This window comes from Melopsittacus undulatus, chromosome 6 (genome assembly GCF_012275295.1).
Source record: "Melopsittacus undulatus isolate bMelUnd1 chromosome 6, bMelUnd1.mat.Z, whole genome shotgun sequence".
NCBI lineage: Eukaryota > Metazoa > Chordata > Aves > Psittaciformes > Psittaculidae > Melopsittacus > Melopsittacus undulatus.
The window spans coordinates 20,188,981-20,211,237 of NC_047532.1; the positions used below are offsets into that span (position 1 = coordinate 20,188,981).

A 22,257-nucleotide genomic window follows, 5' to 3' on the forward strand; every position below is an offset into this window, starting at 1 on the left:
GGCATCAAAATGAGTCTGAAACTCCCTGCACCACTTCCTATTATTGACCAGCTAAGCTGATGAGGTCTCTGCAAGAGAAAGCAGCTACAAAGACTTCCAAGACCTTAGAAACAACTGCAAACACACGAACCGGCTCTCAAGGACAGTTAACAACAAACTGCAGGAATTTGTCCCCAAATCACAGTTGTGTGTAAACATAAGAGAATGGTTTCTTGAGGTTACTAGCTGTACCAGATTTGGGGAGTTTACTTCAGATACACCTTACTACTTAAAACTGGCACCACTTCCAATATCCCAATACTTCCACTGATGACTTTTAATGGTATTAAAGCAAGAGAAGTGTGGTGTTGCATAGACACAAAACACAGAAGAAAAAAAAAACAACAAGAAGACTGAAGATGGATGGTACCTCCCTAACAATCTTAGGGAAACCTGGTATGTGTTAAATGTAAGCTCTAGAAAGACCTTTAGGCCTTTTTTTATAACAAGATACAAATAAAATACATAACAATTGGACACTTCATTTACATCGTAGTTTTGGAGCCTTCAGGGATTTTTTTTCCAAGCTTTTCTTCACAACCAAGAGTTTGTTTTTCCAGAATACAAGCTTAGCTCCCAACATAAACCCATGGCTTGGAAAGTTAGAACATCAATTTAAAAAATAAATTATGCTAAAAAATGGGCAACGTTTTGCATTAGCCATGCATTAACCATTTTGATTCAAACTCAAATTTGATGTGCAGGAAGCAATAAAGCCTGTAAAAATAGGCTAATTCAGGCCAAATGAAAACAGTCCTTGAAAGATTCACAATGTACTATTCAAAGACAAGCAGGAGGATAAACACAGGTGTTATGGAGGGCTGTTCTTACCCTTGTTTCTGCATTTTTATGACACTTCACAGATATCCAAGCACTGTCTTCAAGGCCAAAAACCTCAATGACTACTACAGTGATTTTCAATTCTGACCCTTGCAGAAGCATTAAGATGTGGCACTTCAAACCGTAACAGCCAGAGAAGACCTGCTCTTCCCTCTAGGATGTAAGAGAGGAATAATATCCACGTTTCAACTGCACTTCGACACTTCTGGGAAGAACTCCAATATGAAGTCACCCAATTAACTGCAGACATGGGGTTTGAGATCTCCTTAGGGCACCTTTCCCTATTCAGTGGGTTGGGAGGAAGACCGTTCTTTAAGCACATTCAGCAGCGAAGCATCGATTTTGACTGAAATAAGGGACTAGAGTGGAGGACTGTACTTTCATTAAGAGAGCTCAAGAGTGAGAGTTGATTTAACTTCAAAATTCACAATAACTTCCCTTTAGACGTTAGAGGCTTTATTCAGTAATGAAAAGCTGATCCTCTACCTCTTCTGAAACTTGTATTTTTTTTTCCCTTCAAACCTCTCATTTAATTTCTTGAGGCTATAAAATCAGCTAGATTCCCTGGGGAAACAGCCACATTTTTATAGCTATATTCCCATGTGATAATGGTAACTATTACCAATTTTGGTCAAATGTAAAATTCTAGTGGAAACTAGTTCAAAAATCTGCCTCGAACTCAAGAAGAAACAACAATCTTGTGTTAATACCTACTCCGAGCAGAACTAAAGGCTATACATGCTTGTGCTTCTTGCTTGTTTGTTAAAGGAAGAACACACAAAGAACAATGAAAAATGCTCACAGTAGGAAAACCATCTGTACAACACAGTACAATTAACACAATAAGGACAAGGTTGGAGAATTAAAAGCAGAAAAGACATACTTCATTATCAAGCACACCCAGTCAAATGTAGGGAAGGTGTCTGCATGTGGTACTCCAGCCTCTATAAAGAACTTGGAAGAATAGGTTGGAAAAGACTTACTTTTCTGATAGCTTTCCTTTGAGTCAGCTGTAAGTCGCAATTGTGATGTCTGAGTGACTATGTTTTCTCAGAGATAAAGCATTGCTCATGCCAAGAAAGTTTATGTGGAAGAAAAAGCTACGCAAGAAAAAAAACACACTTAAGAAGAGATTTTTTCCTGATAACATTTTGATATGCCAACTTTTGCACGCCTGAAAACTCAACATTTTCACTGAAGATGAATGACCTTGTCCCCATGAGACTAATGAAACCACTGCTAAGCGGCATTGAAACACGGTTCTTCCCAGAAGCACTAACACAAAAGAAAACAAACAAATAAAACCGAGTACAAGTACAATTAACCGTTGCACAATACATCTATTAGCACTGGTGCTCTGAGCAAAGACTTGATTTCTTTGTCATCAAGTGTGTCACCACTTCCAGATGCCCGTCTTGTATCAGATGAAAAGATGAAGTCTCCTGGCCAGTATGTACATACTACATTAGATGAAATTGTAGCACTTAAACACAGAATCATAGAATCAACTAAGTTGGAAAAGATCATTAAGATCATGAAATCCAACCTTTACCCCAGCACTGCCAAGCCCACCACTAAACCATGTCACTAAAGGCCTCATCTACACAGTTTTTGAACACATTCCAGAGACAGTTCTTTATATTCTCTTATCACCATGGGGGATAAATTGCTTCCTAGATTCCTGGTGAGAGGCAAATTTTAAGATGGTGATAAGACAGTCACTCCCTAAGAAATAAATATCACAGTCAATAACAAACTGATTCGGGGCCTCTCTGCTTAAACAATCTGAAAGGAAAAAAGAAGTGAAGACCTATAATTACTGCTAAGCAATGACACAACTGACTAACTGCATGGAATAGATATTACATGATCATGTCTGTTCATTTTTTTTGTGTATGCTGTGCCATATGTTTTTACTTAAGTTCAAAAAAAGCTGCAGCAACTCAACTCTCCCATCCTCATTACACAGAGAGGATGCCAGATACTAGCTACTCTTCCTTAGAAAAGCCTTTTATATCCTTTAAGCCACATATACTGAGAAATTCTATTAATAGTCAGGTATTTCTCCAGTCTTGTTTGTTGCCCTTCTCCTAAAAACTCTTTCCTTTTGCTATAGCTACAGAGGTAAATTTGGGGAGGAGCCCTCTGGGATTAATAATCTCACTAATGCTATAAACAATTTTTCCATTTCTTATTCATTGACAAATTTAACCCTAAAAGCAGTGCACATGCTAGAAAATCTCTGCAACAACGTGCACAGTATGTGCATATTCATACCTCCGTAAGTTACACTGATAGAAGCACTGCTAGAAAAGAGTGCAAATACAAAAGAAGACATTTCAATTTCAATAAAAAGGAAACAATCTTCATGCAACAAGAGCTTGAGATTGCTGCAGTCTCCTTGATCTGAAGTGAAAAAGCTGCAAGAGCAGGCCTGGTGGGTGCTAAGGGAGAAGGATTCCTACAAGCTAATTAGACCCTCACAAATGGTGAAATGTGAGAGGCACTCCCAACATCTCAGTTAATGCTGAAACAATAGGCTGGGACATAGGAGGGTAGTCGGCAGCTTGAGCTGTTCCCCACAGGACATCTTGACATTTGTGGCTTTTGGAGTTCCAACTTTCTGTTACAGTTTGGTCTTCTCAACAACTTAAGGTGACTAATTTCATTGTGTTCCTGAATGACATCCCCTGCTCTGGCTATATACACACTAATAAACAAATCAGCAGCAGGGCATGGGCCCACACTCTCCTACATGAGCCTGCACTATTAAAACATTAACACAGTCCCTGATGGTTTTCAGCAGAGCCAAATATCCTCCCCTCAATAATTCTCACGCATTCATAAGGTCACAAGCTAATTCAGGCCAGTGACCTTTCTTGATAGGAAGCTTGGATACAGCCACCCTCTTGGAGGGGGCGGCTAGGGAGTTAACCTGTTTGAACAATGAGCTCAATTGCCTTCAGGACCAGAGGACAGCCATTTTATTTATTAATAGAGATGGAGTTATCATTTCCAAGGGCTCACAGTGGCACAACCCATTTCCAGATTCTGTCAAGTCACATAGTAGGAGAGGAGACAGCAAGCTCAAAGAGGCGCTAACAGTCTCATTCTTTAAAGTAAGTGCAGTCTTCATCTATTTCTAATACCTTGTAGAGGTTACTAAGAGACGACTGTTCAAAAAGAATTTGCAAATGGCTTCCCACTGTGTGCCTTATCTCAGAGTCCTACTCATAAAGCAGTAGGGTCACCACATGCTTATTCCTGCACTTCTTTAGCAGACAAGTAATCACTAACGTGGTTAACGAATGATAGCAGCAGTTTTCAATCTGTTATGAGATGTGCATTATTCCTACAGCAACAGTCTGTTTCAGAACCACCATAATGTGGGAGAAAGTCTACAAAAACTTTCATGTTCAGAACCACATTCACCTTGAGAGCTTCTACATGCAAATGCTCTTGGAGAGAGTGGAGGCCTCTGGACATAAAACCGCATGGCATGGGCTAATCGCTAAACCAGAAAATGACCAATGGACAAAAGTAGTGATCACTCTTTTATGAAGAAACATTGTTAAGCTTTCTGTGTTATACTGAGTACTTTTTAGCACCTGAAGATAGAATAATTGTCTTTACAATCACATTATTTTTTCAGAACATGAAGATCCCTGGTGAACTGTATCAAAATGATCAGGGCGCTGCCTTCTCCTCAATGTGATCACCTTTAAACAGCACTAGCCCTGCCCTGAAAATTTCTGAGTCACTTCTACTCTTTTACATGTAACTTATACAGACGTGTTACTCCAAATTAGTGCAGCTCAGCAGACTACACTCCTCAAAAGCTGCTTTCCCCCAAAGATTGCAAGACTTGTTCTTGCAATCTTGAAATTTTCTTTCTTGGGTCAGTAAACAGCAAGTGATGGCTGAAAAAAGATTTATTTCATTTTTTTTTTCAGAGACAAAGCAAAGAAAAAAATAGCTAGAAGTCTGAAGAACAGAGAGAAACTTTAACAAGAGAAAGCAGAAATGGTGACTTAGTCTCTGAGCTCTCAAGAAACTCTAGATTTCATAACTTTAGCATTTTCAAGCTACCACAGATAAGTTTCTAGAAGTTTCTTGGAACATGCATCATTACTGAAAGTGAGCTCATCATTTAGCTCTATTTCACACACAAAAAAATACATTTTGCACTTGGACAAGATCACAGTGTCTTGAAAACACTGGGTGACATTCACTGCAATTCTCAGGGTAATCTTCCTATTACCAACCCAGCTGCAGTCAGTATCTATAAACACCGACTGCCTTTCCCAGCGTGATGCACGTCAGAAATCCCAGCTGATGGTGTCACAGGGCTTCGTAATGCACAAAGAAGAACTCCTGCCCCATCTTTTTCCCATGCACATCTCAGCTCTGATACTCTTCATCTCGCACCAGCACGTGACTGAGCTCCATGCTGCCTGCCTGGATCAGTTGTTTGGATATCATTAGATTGCCCTGACTGAAAGCCCTAATGAGGTGCTGATCCCATCATCCAATCACTCAGCTGAGCCCGAATGCATCCCGTGGGACGGCCAGAAAAGACTGATGCAAGAATTCCAAGTGATGTGTAACATGAAAGGGCGCCATTCGCATCACTAGGACTCACAGCCTGTCAGCACAGCCATTAGAAATCCTGGGCTACAGAGATTTATAATTCAACCCTCCCACACACAGAACTTGCTCCAGACTGAAACTTGGCACAAAATTCAGTCCCAGGAGGGCATTAAAAAAAATAACCCATTCAACGGTTTCCGTCCCATTGCTTCAGCTCACAGCCATTTAAATAATGGCAATTTCTCATTTCTCTTTTTAACCGAGGAAATCCAATACAAAACATCAGATTTACATAACATTGCGGTGGTGATACAAGCTGGCACCAAACCCAGGGAGAAGGCTGCCAGAGCCATTCCGTCATCCCCTTTCGGTGAATTTCTCCATTTGGATTCAGTTTAACAGAATGATTTTTATTAGGTCTAGCTGACATCATCTTCAATCTGCAAATCCCACCTCCACGTTGGTCAGGCAGCTTGCCCTAACTTTGTACACCCTGTGTGTCTCTTAGAAGGGCACAAGCCCAGCTATGGCCAACACAGCCTTCCACTTGTGCTGCCACTGTTATTTCTCTGCTGCAAACTGCTGGCTGATTTAGAGGACAGCAATTAGTTGCCTATTGAGCTGCAAAAGACTGACTGGACAAGGAAAGGACATACATACACAAAACAAAGAAGGGAATTGATGCAAGCCAAGAGAAATTTGTCAGTAGATCCTTTGATTTGATCAGAGATTGTTCTGACAACACCTGCTTCCAGGGAGAGATACAGACCCAAGCCTACTGTGGCTGCAGTTCTTTCTCCACCAGGTATGTAAATCCCCATGGGGGCCATCTGTAATATTGAATGTGTCACTGAGAAAGAATCCTTGGAGGTTGATGCAATGCCATGAGCACTTTTCAATATATATATCAGACTTCAGGAAGTCTGTAGCAGTTCACTGCAGTGAACATAAGCCTTCTCCTCCACCACTACACTCACTCGGAGAGGCCGCTGGTAGCACCTGTAAAACATATCTTCTGCTGGGTGATCTACTGGCTCCCTCCTCATCACCACCAGCACCACTCATGCTCTCTCCATGGCATACTTGAGACACAGACCCTCCTGCCACACTTCAGACATGTCCAGTCCCCAGAGGACAGGGCATATTACAAATCATCACCAAAGCATCCGAACAGATTTTTCCTATTTCTTATACAAGTCGACAAGTACACAACTATAAAATAATTACATGACCAAATGTTATGAAAAGAAAATGAAGGTTTGTATCAGTGGTCAAACCTAAGGCTCCAAAACTCAGGAAGAAGAGTTCCTCTTCTTTTTTAGAGAATTGCTGATTTAAAGGTACTTTAAATCAGTTTGAACTTTCTTTCTGTTCCTGTCAGGAAATCTGCTATGGCAGTCAGAGTCAAAATGCTTCTGCCAGAATGTGGTGGTAGGTCTAAATTGCCATTGTTGCACTGATTCTCCCTATGTAATCATCATCTGTAAGACCAGCCTCTGAGGTCCACCATCCAGCTGCGAAAACCTTCTGTGTTTCTGAGAGCTACATGTACAATATTTCTCTCAAACAGGGGAAAAAAGCTGAGCTAAAGGGACCATCTGTGCTTTCGAAATGGAAGAACAAGATGGGGCAAGTATCTGCAAAACCACCTTCTTTTCCAAAAACTGCACAGTTTTCTCATACCTTGTCCTTTAATTCCAAAGGGGGGTACAAAGTCCCTGATACGAGCCCATTTCCGGAAGGAATCATCCAAGAACATTGGTGCCGGCTTCGAGAACCTGAGAAAACCAGAATGAGAGAGAAATTAACTCCCGACGTAGGAAGGATAAACTCCTGTAGGGAGGTTGAGAGAATCCATTCCTAAGTGCAGATTTTACATTCTCATTGGCAATACAGTAATATGGAGGAGTTTACTTTTACTCAAGAAATCTGTCAGGATTTGTGCCATGAGGATACCCAAATCACTCAAGTTGTGAGCCTGGCAATCACTTCCACTCAGCAACTTAGAACTTCTCCACTATTGTCTGGCTATTAATTTAGATACAGTAAGTTGTAAATTGCAACCAGAGTTTAGGCCATTTAACTTTCAGCTTTGTGAGAACAAACCGATTTTATGTGCTGTCTATAAGGATATCTGAGGAAAGGGTATGGAGTTGCCTTTATATTGCTCATTACATACATGTATGCTGCTCTGTGCAGGTGCGAATGCATGTGGAGAGCAAGGCTGGGGTTATCTGCTCTCATGACTGCTTCTGCTTCACTCATATGAACACACAGAGCAGTTACCATAACACAGGCAAGAAAGGAAATGTTTCAGGAGATCATGATGCAGCACTCAGTTTACAGAGAAGGGAAATTCAGTACAGATGTAGGTGTTTTCTTCTGCATTCATTAACATATAAATGACTCAAGAGAGGTCCTTGCCAAACCAAACAGTTGTGATTTATCCAAAATCACAAAGGAAGAGAACTAGTCCTTCTTAACCGTGTCATTATGGGAATACATTATCCTAATTACACCCTCAACAGACAAACACAGCAGCTACTAAAAATGTGTCTTTTCTAGAAACAATTAGTACAGTGGCCAGATAGAAGGAAATGATTAGCAAGAGAAACTGCAAAAATATCAACTTTCATATGGAATCATTTTTGAGTATGAAGATCATTGCTAGAAAATATGCTAATACTATGTTCATTCAATCATACCAAAACAGTAGGAGGGATGTTCTGGATCAAAATCAATCACATTGTGCTATAAAAATGAAGAAAGGAATGTACTGCGTGTTCAGAGCCAGAGAGTACATCTCCACTACGACCACACTGCAAGTGCAAGGTATATGTGTCTAAAATAAGCACAGCCTGACTAACCTAGGTACTATAACAGGATAGATGTAATGCATTGATTTAACCCTCCCTCGAGGCTGTTTTGGCACTGAGTGTGCAACTCCATGGTACTGCAATCAGATAAATTTTGTACTTGAACTATCTGATTTAGGATAAACTCATCTGCACTATGCCACAGAGCAACAATTTCATACAGCAGCACAGTGAGGAAAGGGTGGAATGAATTCCGAATTACAAACTGCTTGAAGTATAGTTCTATCACAGATGCCCAGTAAATCGGAGCTTGGGAGGGGAAAGAAAGACCAACAGTATTTAACAAAATAAGAAGATTCAAAGCCAGCCATGCATAGCACTTCACATCCACTCACACAATCTTTAATAAGATCATCTGTAACTGTAAGGGTAGGATGAACACATTACATAGCTGATCCAGAAGGAAAGAAATGTTTTCCAGAGCTCAGGATACTAAAGGATCTACGTAGATTTGCCTGGGAAAAGGTGGGGAAGATGTGTTAAATATATTGGAGCTTCTAAAGATCTTAAGTAAAAACACAAACACCTGAAGGTCTATTTAAAATCAAAACAAACAACAAGCAACCAAAACCCAGGATACAATAATAGTCTGAAAATATCCTAAAAGCTTCAATAACCTGACAAATTTGTTCAGCATTTTTTCAAGCACCTTGGTGCACTGAAGTATAAGCATTTTGTTACACTTGGGGGTCTCCAAAGAAAGCCACGAGGATGATCAGGGGACTGGAGCACCTCCCGTATGAAGACAGGCTGAGAAAGTTGGGGCTGTTCAGCCTGGAGAAGAGAAGGCTGCGTGGAGACCTCATAGCAGCCTTCCAGTATCTGCAGGGGGCCCATAAGGATGCTGGGGAGGGACTCTTCATTAGGGACTGTAGTGATAGGACAAGGGGCAATGGATTCAAAGTTTAACAGGGGAAGTTTAGATTGGATATAAGGAAGAAGTTCTTTACTGTGAGGGTGGTGAGGCACTGGAATGGGTTGCCCAGGGAAGTTATGAATGCTCCATCCCTGGTAGTGTTCAAGGCCAGGCTGGACAGAGCCTTGGGTGACATGGTTTAGTGTAAGGTGTTGCTGCCCATGGCAGGGAGGTTGGAACTGGATGGTTTTAAGGTCCTTTCCAACCCTAACTATTCTATAATTCTATGACTTATCTCCACCTTCTTTCAGCATCAATATGAGGAATCTTTGCAGGATTCTCCTACAATGCAAGAGCTTTTATAACCTGAATGGCTACAGCACAGATGTTCACAGCTCTTCCTTCACAGCTACCACTTGAAATAATAGCACAGAACATTCCCAATTCTCCCTAAGCAGCAGCTGCAGTGAAGGATGACTGCATGGCCTGGGGGTGACCAGCACCTTTGGGCTGGTTTGTCAGGTCACGAAGTTGCTCTGGTTGCTGATGTGACATGTGGTCTTCAGGAAGAACTTGAATTCTTCAGAAAATACATATACAAACAAGTTTTATTCTCCTCTCAAGAATCAAGACGATTCCCTACAATATCGCTACAAAGTAGTGCAATGTACATAAAAAACATAGCCAGCTCACCTCTTCAAAGAGCATGAGAAAGGTGGTACATGCTGTACGGTCAGAACTAACTCAACTCAGAAGCTGATATTATTTATAGATGCAATTAACTCTCCTATTTGCAAGTCAGACAGCAGAATAAGACAGTTTACTGTCCTATGGATTATGGAGTGTCTGTCCCTCATGCAGATTCCCCCTCACAACGTGCCTGGTCAAACTAGAAGGAAGGTCAGATCCTCCTGGGACTCCCTGGAGTCCCCCAAATCATGTGAAGCACTAGCAGGACTGATCCCATGCTCTGTGGTTTCACTTCTGCATCTCATGACCAGGGGACCAAAGCAGTGTCCAAAAACAGGGCTGAAGTTACCACTGGCCTTTTTACTGTATTTACTACAAGTAAACTCAAGGATTCTTTTAGCAAAGAACACAATATAGCCTTGGACCACCTATTGTTATATTTAACACTAATGTACACACAGGTAGGGAAACTGATTTTTGATTCATACTTCTGCTTCATTTAAGAAGGGGAAGGAACAGTTCTGGGGGATATATTATATCCATATGGGGAAAAAAAGGAGCAAATTAGAGGATATTTAGCTCCCATAAATCTTAAAGGTAATTCCATTTTGGAAACGTTAAGAAATCATTAATGCCATAAGCTCACACATGATCTATGAAAAGCACTTTGCCACCTCAATAAATCAGAGCGGGCAGAACTGATGTCCAGCAGTGACAGGGAAATGCTGTCTGCCAGACCTCTCCAGGAGCACGGCTGTTCTGCCTTGGCTGTGAAGCCCATCTGGCATATTCTAGGGTCCTTCAGGAAATATCAGGATATGCCTCAAACAGGCCATGGGAATGCTCTCTGCAGAGCACCTAAAATACATTCCAAGGAATGTGTGGGAGTCTGTCAAACAGAAAAAGTAAATTTTTCTGAACGATGTTAAATTTTGTATCCACTAAGCAGCTTGCATACGGGATGTGGCATTTCACCCAAGTCATCTGTCATGGCTTCCTAAGGGCAGGTTAGCTTCACCTACAACCACAGCTGCAGGTCTGAAATAGGGTTGTGCTCTATGTCCAAACAGCACATCAAGGGAGAGTTTTGATTCTTCAGGCTTAAATTTTAGGCTTTTGCTCTCTACAACACCCCAAATTCCAGAACAGACATAATGCAACCTCATAGCACATGACAGCCTTGAAAAGATGAGAAATTTGGGTGCTTGTGGCACACACTTATGAGCTGCATGATTTGGGAGAGAAATGCCAAGCATTTAAATCTCTAGTTTGAAAGGCACCTCTGATAAAACAACAAATTACAACTAAACAGACTAAACGCTGGATATATTCATTACAAGTTACAAGTCTGAATGTCTCCCAACTCTCAAGTGTGTGTTCCTTATACAAAGACATTAGTAAAATCTCTAACAAAATTTGTCACCGCACACTGCGAAAGGAAGTGCACTGGCAGGAAACTATTCTTTAACAATGTGAACAAGGAAGTATGATAGATATTTGAGCCTACATGATTCCGGCTTACACAACAAAAATTTATGTTTCCAGGTATTTTCTCCATAGCAAGTAAGAAGATTTGTGACCCCAAACCATTTCTACCTGGAAGGCTGAACAGAAGCTTCTCAGCCAAGTTTTCTGACCATTTCCATTCTGATCTTACAAAGGTCTATTCACAGCCACGCCTCTTTGACATGTGCTGAGGCATTCAACATCAGCAACACTAATTTCCCACAGTATCTTGCAAATTCTAGACTAGCGCCTCCACTATTCACTATTGAACAATTTCAGACATTTAAATCTTGACTGGAATATGCTCCTTACTCCTACCTGCTGCTTTCAGAGCAATTAATACATAAATGTGTAGAAGAGAATATATTAGACCAGAAAGAAAGCAAAATAAACTGACTGTCGTTTAGCTTTAACAAGGAGGGAGGAAGATAAGGCCACGTCCCTGAAAGAGCAGAGGAGATGGCAGCACCATGTTTCTACAAATCATGACATTAAGTAAAAGCAGATTGGCAGCCACTAAACTCTACTGTAGGCTTATTTCTCAGGTATTTCCTCCCCACTTCGCCTGCCCTCCCCCTTTCAAGCCACCCTGACCTTTTATTTCATTCTTAGGGAGAATCAGCAGCAATGGAAAACTGGAAGCTGAAGGAAAAAACCCAGATGGTGCTGGAGCCCCATATTGTACATAACCTGCACATCACAGTTCTAAAAGGGCATAAAAAAAAGACCCCCCCCCCCCCCAAAAAAAAAAGAATGACTTATTTGTTCTGGTGTGACTCCTATCTTGTGTTTGCTTATGCTCAAAAGCATCCATGGTTAGACAGAAGGCACAAAATCTACCAATTTTATCAATAAAATGGCCAAAGCACTCTAGCACTGAACAATTAGCTCTGAGAGCAGCATTTATAAAAGCATGGAGAGAAACTCCAAAACAACTTTTTCTTTTTCCCTGGTTAGACTTAGATGTATGTTCTCTCCATTGCCTCCCTTCTCTGGGGAGCAGCAGGGTATGATAGCATAAGGAGTGAGGAGGTTTGTGATGTCCTGATTTCACATTTCTCGTTGACATGAATCCTCTGTCAAAAATCCAAGCAGCTCAAAGATTCCTCAAGCAGTGGAAAAACTGAAGAAACCACATTAAAAAAGATTAACCCCATCCTGTAACAAAAATACTTTTCCTAAATCAGCAAACAAAGGAGCTAAACCACAGATGGCTGCAAGAAGAAAATCTACCTTAACATAGAGATCAGGCCAAAAATTAAGTTGATCTTAGCAAACTGCAAATATAGGCTAAAATAAAATCAAAGGCTGGACTAGATGATCTCCAGAGGTCCCTTCCAACCTGAACAATTCTGTGATTCTTGTGAATATGGTAAAGGCAACTTAGCACTGAGGAATGGTTGGTCAGTGCACCCTACCACTGCCATTTCATACCCCTTGCTCTTATTTTGGAAGAGACATGAGCCACTGATCCCTATCCATCTTCTTCCATGCTATTCCTGCCTATAGACCCTGAGTGAACCTACAGTTACTCCTTTCAGACTGAAAACTCCTCAGCTACTTGGCCATTCTCTGTACAGATGCCACTGAATTAGGCATTGCTTTGTTCCTTGTGGCTTTTGTCTGTTATTGAGCTGGTGTAACCACTTGCTCCTTTGCAGCTCTGCAAGAAGGACCATGAGATGTAAACCATGGTTATTCTGACAGGAGAAGGCAGTAAGTGCCACAGCCACTGTAAAAAAATTACTTTATTCCATAAGCAAAGAAAATGAAGGGGCAGGTAATGTCCATTGACCATAAAACCCTCTACCCACCCACAAGCCATGTAGCAGTTATCCCAGTTTCCTCTCCTGGGAATGAGTGCTCTGTATTTTCAAGGCACTCTGGAGCATCATCAGCTTTCTTGCTCTCTCTGCTCTCCATCACATAGTAGGTTGTTTAAACTCAACGTTGCAGAAATTTCCCCATTGCCTGCTCACTGCTCTATTTAGAGCCAGACCAGCTGCTCCAACATATCTTAAAGGGCTTCCATACCCTGCACTGTGGTTCGTACACGGAACATTGTCATGCTTTCGCAGAAAAGATAAACATCCTATCGTAACTGAAAAATGTAACTATCACAGCTGTAAAACCCGTTAAGTATTCCACTTTATTCAAGATCTGAAAACATCAGCTCAAGGACCATGTCTGGTTCTGGGCCCCATGCAAAAAAAGTCAACAAACTGGAAAAACGATGTAGGAAAGCTGTGAAAAAGACCTAAAGTCTAGAAAATGTGATGTCTGAGGACAGCTAGAAAAAAATTAATTGTTTTAGTCTAGAGAAGAGAAAATTGAAAGAAGACAAAATAAGCCGTTAAATATTACAAGGCTGCTGCAAAAGAGAAAGGTAATATCTCCATATCCCTGGCAAATAGAAGTAGTAGCCCTAGACCTAAAATGCAGCAAAGGAAACTTAAATTAAGCATTAGTAAGAGGTTTCTTATGCTTAGCATTATCACACATTGAAATCTATTCCCTGGACATGGGTTACAGAACTTGCATCACCTACAATGGTTCCTGATTTTATTGTCTTATTTTCAAGAACAGGTTTACATCTATGAAGCATGGGTTATCTGCAGCTGTGTCAATTTTTCAGAGGGAAAATGAAACAGATGAAGTTTTGAAGCTCTGCATAGGTCTTCTTTTAAAATAATTTTTACACTGCACTAACATTGCTAGGAGGTGACCATGTACCCAAGCTACAGTCTGCTGCAGTTGGGAATCAAGAGCTTCAGATTCCTTGTGCTTTTTATGTATTTACCTTCATATAGGGTAATCAAATTTCAGTACAAACACAACTGTAGATAAGCAGCACATGGATTTTTCAAGCTTGTTGCCTGCCAAAACTGCTGTTTGTACCCTGCATCTTTGTGATAAACAGGAAGACACGTAAAGTTTAACCTTTCTGCAGTCATTAACATCTTGGGCTTACGCACCACCAACACACAAAATCAAAGACTGATTTAATATCAGCTCAGTCCTTTCTGGTAACTATGTTCTGACAGGCATGAAGTCCAACAGGGTACCCTGAACAGCTTACCTATACAATGCAAATAATCTTTATGGGGACTGGAAAGTTTTGAGATAAACTGTAAATATTAGAAACACAAAATCAGGTCGCCCTCTTTAATGAAATCCTCAGACTTTCCTACTGATCCTCCAAACATTTCAGACAAAATCCACAGATGCACACACAAAAATAACAAGAAGGTTGGTTTAAAGGTTGGCTTCATTTTGGGAAAGAAAAGAAAAAAAAAGCTATAAAATTCAGACAAGGCAGAAATTCTGTCCTGACCTGCCTCACGGTGCAGCATATAAGACAACATGCAAAATTTGCCGTTGTTCACCGAAGCCTCTAATACCAAAAACGCAGTTATGCAAGGGTGAATAGCTGACTTCCAGACAATGTAGAATGATGTTAGTTTAAAAGCAAGTCTCCTAACATCATTTCAATGTCATAGTTTGTTTTTCATGGGTTATTGTCAAAGATGTAAGATTGAATTACAGCTAGTTTTTCCTACCAAAAGCCAGGTGGGGTGTTCAAGCCTCTGAGGGAGCACTGAGCCAAATAGATGCGATTACATGGTATTTGAAAATATGATGAAGGTGAGCAAAAAGCAGACTGTAATTACTGCCTGAGTTTTCAAAGCCTCCTGTGCAAACAAAAAATGAGATGAGGAGAAAAGGTCCAATCCTTCTCTCTGCAGACAGAGCTCACTGGAAGATGCCGGCCAGCAACTCTGCCAGTTGGCCAAAGGTTAGCAGAATTTTGCTCCTGCTCACATTCTGCTGGGTCAGGAAGGAGACTGCTGTTTTGAATGAAAAAGGAGAGCAGCCATCTAGGCTAATTGCTGCTGTACAGTGTTGCACTCCCAAAAGGCAGGGTATCTGATTTTTCTGGTGAAGATCTAACATACATTCCAGAAGACTGCAGATGATGGGGCAGTTTCCATCACTGACCTGTTCTCTTTCTTTCTTTATCTCTAAATATATCTCTTCTTTAACCAGTCTGTTAAAAAAGCAGTGACTGCCCTTTGCTTCCATAAAGCTTTATTCTATTTGCAGAGAAAAGTTAATCCACAGCCACACCATTGCCAGCAATCCTCCCACCCACTGCTCATCCCTGCCACCACTGGCATGTTTCACTGTCCTGAGCTGCCGGCAGTCTTATGATAGAGCACGACAAATTGTGCTTCACTGTTTCAAAACCCTCTGACCCCATTTCCTCCTAAGACATTATTTAATGTCTGTATCTATCTTGAGGCTATCCTACTGTATCAGTCAAATTTTCAGATTTCAAAGTATCGAAGGGAACAGTGAAATTTTTAGTGGCTTTCATAACAAGCACTAATGCCACTGCAGAAGGAGTCTGAAATACTTAATTCCTCCATCTACAACAAAAACCATATATAATTTCTGTGTACGGATGTCATGAAAGCTGAAAAGAAATTGGTACATCTGTAAGGCACAATGGGCACAATGATGGCACCACCAGCTAAAACAGAAATGCACATATTGTTTGGCACAGACAAGCACAAGCACAGAACAGATGTGACTGCTCTGTCAACGTCCAGCACAGGGAAACAAATAGGCACAAAAGACAAATGAGTATGACCTGATCGTGATACAGCCAGCTGAAGACAAAAATAAGGTCATTAACATTTAAAATGGGTCAGCTCCAAAACAGCCTTGTGATGGAAGCCAAGGAAGACAGGAAAGTGAAAAAAAATGACTTGAGGTGAAGCCTGGTCAGTTTATGGAAGGGGTTGGATGATTTGGTGTCTGCAAAAGCAGGGGACTAGACTTTGTAATTTGTTCAGCTCCTAAATGCCTGATGTTCCTTCACCTCTGGCATATTGCTCCAGGTCAAAAATCTGCTTGGGGAACTTTTCCTGCCTAAGTCTTACTGGAGTGAGGATTCTGGCAGAAGGAAGGTCAATGTTTCAAGCATCTTTACTGAAAGAAAAAAAGGTTGTTCTGAAAGAAAAGAGTCTTTATTTTGTTAAGGCTTAGACACTTCCAAAATGATCAATGCCATTCCAGAACCCAGACAAAAACTTCCTGCTAAGATGATACGGAAATTATTAATCTGTTGTGAAGTACACACCTTAGCATCAACAGAGGTCTTGTCAGCTCTTCTGATTTTCTTACATGTAGAGCAATATTCTGGAAAGTTGTAGGGGATGCAGTTCCTCTTATCACACTCCTGGGAGAGTCTCAGCTTTCATGTTAAAATATTTTCCTAGCCTTACAGTTGAAATGAGACCTCAATAACTAATAAAGGCTCAGAAACCTTAGGAAGAATAAAAATAAACCTTTATTTTAAAACTGCATGCATTTTCTGTCCTGACTCATTATTACTGAATATTTGTAGGTTGCAGTTCTCATCAATGAAACTCCCTACAGTGACCTTAAGGTGTTCCAGAGAAAGCCTCCCCAATGAAAATGCAGGCAAAAGACAAGTCTGCTTTTAGACACAAAAAGGAAATGAAAGCAAAACAGTAAAAGCAAGGGGAAAAAAGGTCTGTAGAAGCTATTGCATCAACAGTTGCCTACAGCGCATAAGACAGGCAGATAATTAAATGCAAAGAAATAAAGACAAGAAGTAAATTGTTCAGCTTCAGTGAGCACTAAATAAATTGATGCTCAAAGACAATCACACAGATAGTTCACTGTGATGTTTCTTAGGATTTTCTCTCAGATATTTTCAAAAGGTTGGCTTTTTTTCTAAGTCATCACAATCTGAGTTTACCACAAAAACTGGCAGAGCAATGACAATATCAAATCAAGTGACAGTTCTGTTGAGAAAATAGGAAGAGGTGAACTAGAAACAAGAATGAAATCTGCAGCAAAAGGGACTGGAAGCATGGGCAATGCTGGGCAAGCACAGTTCTCTCTGAACATTTTGAAATGGGACAAGGCTTTTTGGCTGGAATCCACACCATAATTTGCACCATTCAGAAGATGGACATCCTAACTAAAAAGCCAAAACGGCGAGGGTGGAAATGTTCTCCACTGCACAAATTCCTAATGCCTAAACAATTTACCTTGGCATGCACCTTCTTGTAGGAAGTTGTTCAAGAAACAGTTGTGTGGTTTTCAAGCTTCCCAGTAGTCAAAGCAGTGTAATTCATCTGACCAGAGAATAAGCTTTTTTTACTTATACCAAGTGAAAGAGGATAATGTAGCTTTAGGTGCTCCCAGGTACTGCCACGTGATGTGCATTTGTACAATGTATACAAAAAAAATATCACTATCATCAGAATCTATTACCACTTACTGAAAAACAGTTACAGACAGATTACAAAGCTGCTATTAATGAGATCCATATCACTCCCGATGGGAAAAAATCCAGATGTGTTTCTATTACTCTGCTGTACAATAGACTTCACATTGTAGTGCAGGACGAACTCAGGGCAGCCAGTTGTTGCAATTTAGAGTTCAGACAGAGGCTTTTTTCTTCCTTTAACCAGATGCAAAACCCTCCAAGGATTTTTTTTTTTTGCATCTCACAGGCTCTGACTGGGAACCTACGCACAAAAAAAAGGCCAAAACATATACCCCAAATAGAAAGCGTGTTTGTCAGAGGGCTTTTTTCCTCCCTCGTGCCAGTGTGAGCAGGTCCTTTTATAACTGGAGAGAATGTTTGATATGTAAGACATAGACCCTGTGCCCAGTTTAATTTAATTCTTTATCTCCTCTTTCACCTTGTTAATTCCAGACCTTAGCCCAAGAGTGATCTGCAAAGCAACATGCATTAAAATCTTCCAGATAATATCAGCACTGTTTAATATTAGCCTCTCTCCTTTGGTAAGATGGTTTTAAAAATAAACAAGTATTTCAACAAAACGACGGTAAGACACCAAGCTTGTAAAACCTCTTTCTGGGTTCTGCTTCCATAGATAAGCCACAGAGACTGGACACTGAAGAAAGTTTCCATGTAAGAGGCCACATGACAAAATCAAAAGGATTTACTGACTCGAAGAGCAAGTGGTTACAGTGGGAAGATCTGCAAACAGTAGACAGCACAGACAGCTATATCCTTTCTTCATCATCCCACACAGAAAGTGTCTGATTTAAGAGACTGGGAAGGGAAGAAGAGACTGGAGGTGCAACTTGACTATTCTGACAAAGAAAAGGACCCTGAACCATGCTGCCTTTTCCTGTCCTACTTGCAAAACAGTTGCCAAAAAATTAAGACCTATCATTCCAGCCAGCGCATTTACTGGTCTCCTCCAACCAGGATCCTATGCTCTGTTGTGTCCCCAAGTCAAAGTTCAACATGAATCTGACAAGAGACTGTACAGCAACGGCATCCACATCAGTAATTTCAAAGGACTCTGCTGCAAGACTTGCTAGATACCTGAAGCACAAGGTAAGTTCTCAAAAACTTGCTTTTCAAAATATTATAAAACTTTCGGAGGAACAGATATCCTCCCTGATTCACTAATCAAAGCAGACAGGCCTCCAAATTATTCTTATTGCATCACCTGAAGAACAACACGACAGTCCTCATTCCAGGAATGGAGCTTTTCAATGAGATGGCTCATTTCAACAAGTTCCCACAAGAAAAGCCAGTAGAAAAAAAGGATGCTGCTGGTTTATGCATTTGAGATTTATGTAAGTCACTGAAATAAATACTAAATATTATTAGCTACTAAAGGAAATGGTTATGATGAAAATGAGAGGATAAAAAACCCACAAAAATTTGTCTTCTCTTTCAGTACCCTTGATAAAGAAAGCACTTTTCCTACAGCTGTGGGAAAGAAAACAAGACATAATGGTGAAAGTTAAAATTACACATCTTTTGGCTGTTATCAAAGGGAGCTATAGCACATGGACAAAGCGCAGTCTGAGTGATCCCAAGTTCCAAACCGAAGAAATGCTGCAGGCATATTAATCATCAGCATTTACATTTGCTCCTGAATATTACAAAGAGCAGTGAATGTTGCTGATCCACTACTTTTGTCCCAGTAGCTACATTTAACTGTGTGAACTGCATTTGGCCTTTATAGAAAACATCAATAGGATCACTCCTACCATTGATACTCTCCCAGAGGCCCCCTCAGGCAGCCCAGTACTAAGTAGTTTCGGTGCACAGTACTGCTAGTTGACAGAGATCCTGCCACACCTTTAGTGAGTGGGTGGAACAAAGTAGGAGAGTGACCTCGTAACCCAGCATCTCCACAGATCCATCAGGGAGCCACAAAGCCTCACAGAATTGTTTAGGTTGGAAAAGACCTTTAAGATCACCAAGTCAACCATTAACGTAACACGGCCACGGCCACTGCTAAATCATGTCCCTTGCTAAATCATGTCCCCAAGTGCCACATCTACACATCTCTGAATTACTTAAAGATGTGGTATTTATGTGGAGTGGTGACTTAACCACAGGCTCCACCTTCCTGGGAAGCTAGTTCCAATGCCTGACAACCCTTTTGGTGAAGAAATCTTTCCTAATATCAATCTAAACCTCCACTGGCACAGCTTGAGGCCCTTTCCTCTTGTCCTATCACTTGCTATTTGTGGGAAGAGACTGACATCCCCCTTCCTACAGCATCCTTTCAGGTAGCTGGATGAAGTGGGAAGATCTCCCCTGAGCTTCCTTTTCTCCAGGCTAAGCAGCCCCAGTTCCCTCAGCCACTCCTTAATAAGCCTTGCTCTCCAGACGCTTCACCAGCTTACTCTCCACCTCAGCCTGGAATTCTACCTATTCACTCTATTTTCTTAGCATCACCCAGTTTTGGTTTATTTTCTCATTCTTTTATTTGCCCACCTATGTTTGTCTAACCACTTAGATGGCCTACACAACCATTACAGCATTGAAGCACTCCACAAACAATTACAATTTACACCTGTCAAAGAAAGTGTTCATGTTTTCATTCAACCTCTTCAAGGTTTTAAAACTAATTCCATGAAGGTATTAAACTTTTCTCTCCTGTCATTTTGAAATTAGACACGGGCAAGAAATCTCTCCATTACAATGACAAATTGCAGTCATTTTGTTCTTGTTTAATCTTACTTTTAACAAAACAATCACCTTGATAAGAAAAACCACAAAAGTCATGGAAGCTCATGTGACTAAGCCTGAAAAGCCTAAAAAGTGAAAGCTCTGGAATGCACTGGCAAAAGAAAATGAAGACCATAACGTAAATAATTAGTAATCTTAATCATGAGCTATTTCTAATGTCTTATCATCTTAAGTATTTCTACCCTTCAATAAATCAAGAAATAGCCAATTACTTATTTGAGCTTACAGAAGTAAAGCAGAAGAAATAACAAGAAAAAAAAACAGGCTATGGTTCAAGCTACCAAATAAAGTTCCTTAATAATAATAATTTATCATTCAAAACTGTAATAAAATCCCAGAAAACATTTTGACTGTACTAAATTTTTCTACAATAGTTATTTTTCTTAAGAAAATTTCCCTATATAAGCTTAGAGTAGCTTTAAAAAGTTAAACCCCTCAACCCCATCTAATTCAGGATACTCTTAAATCTCCCTGTCTAAAGGGAAAAGTTACAGGACTACTTTAGCTGAGTATCCCTTGATCTCATTGACAGGAGAAGCAGCAGATTTTCATTAGCCAGCAAAATAGCAACACTGCTGGACAAAAGGAGAACTTCCCACAAGTATTTACGGGTGCTCTTTGGGCAAGCATTCAAACAAACTCCAAAGACAACCATAGCGTAAGAAAACAGTACAATATCATCCCACATTACTCTCTCTGCCTCTGTAATGCTCATGCTCAGCCCTCCTGAACCATACCTTTCTTCTGGATGTTCTGCTTTTCCCAAGTTGCAAACCAAACGTACTTGGCAGAGAAGTTCACAAGCAACACAATTATAAAACCTGCAGATTCTCACATCAGTGCTGTGTACGCATCACTGTCAAAACTTCAGCCTACAAATAACTGAAGAAAAGATCTTCAGAGACAATTGGCACTTTGTTGAATTCAACAGAAACTGCACAGTAACTTGTCTTCTGAAAATATCAAGTCACTCATTACCATACTTCTAGTAATTAGGACTGAATATTCCTGGTGCACATTTTTCCACTGCAACAGTCTGATACATGCTCTGCAGCAATGGCTTTTGTTTTAGTATCTTGGCCAGTCATGAAATTAATCAAATCAACAGCCCTTTTAGCGATACCAAGCTTTACAGGTGCAAAAGAGGTCCAATCCCATCAGCTTTTATCAGCTAACCTTTGAAAAATGGCATCCAAGTTATAGAGATTAGCAATGCCCCCACTGAGAATAGGAATTGGGAGTAAAAATACAAGAGCAGGTCTAGTACAAATAAGAGTAGGTTGATGTACAGCAGTATCAACAAATTGCTTCCAAACTTGCCTGTAGCCAGCACAGCCTTGGAGAATCTGTAACAGTGTGAGCTTTCATTCCATGGCTACTTATTTCTTTATAACAAGAGTGCACTCAATGCTGTAAAACACAAATCTGGACAAGCTTTGCCTGCTTTACTTACTGTCATCACCCACTGAAAGCTACCATGGACATTTCTTGAGCCTGGATTCTGAGGGCAGTGATCTCAAGGCATTGAGCTGTGCAAGCATTAACTAACAATCAACAACAATTAACCAATCAACAGTAACCCCAGAACAGATGTATGAGGGGGTTGGAACTAGATGATCTTAAGGTTCTTTCCAACCCTAACTATTCTATGATTCTGTGTGTGCTTCCTGGCAATAACAGGTACTGCATTAAGATTGGTTCTCTGAGGAGGGGAGAGGGGCAAGAGTTGCTAAATTTTTATACTGGGATAACTTTAAGAATTCATCGGCTTACTTGCCCAACAGTAAGGA

At 40.6% G+C, this 22,257-nt stretch overlaps 1 protein-coding gene across 9 annotated transcripts in view; it reads right to left on the reverse strand.

Annotated features, from left to right (window-relative positions):
• ST3GAL3 (ST3 beta-galactoside alpha-2,3-sialyltransferase 3) overlaps positions 1-22,257 on the reverse strand; it is a 202,172-nt gene that overhangs the window by 69,068 nt on the left and 110,847 nt on the right. For all 9 annotated transcript variants that reach the window (XM_031050734.2, XM_031050735.2, XM_031050739.2 and 6 more), the window contains one exon: positions 7,153-7,247. In XM_031050734.2, the coding sequence (XP_030906594.1) occupies positions 7,153-7,247 (95 nt within the window). The remainder of the gene's footprint in view (positions 1-7,152; positions 7,248-22,257) is intronic.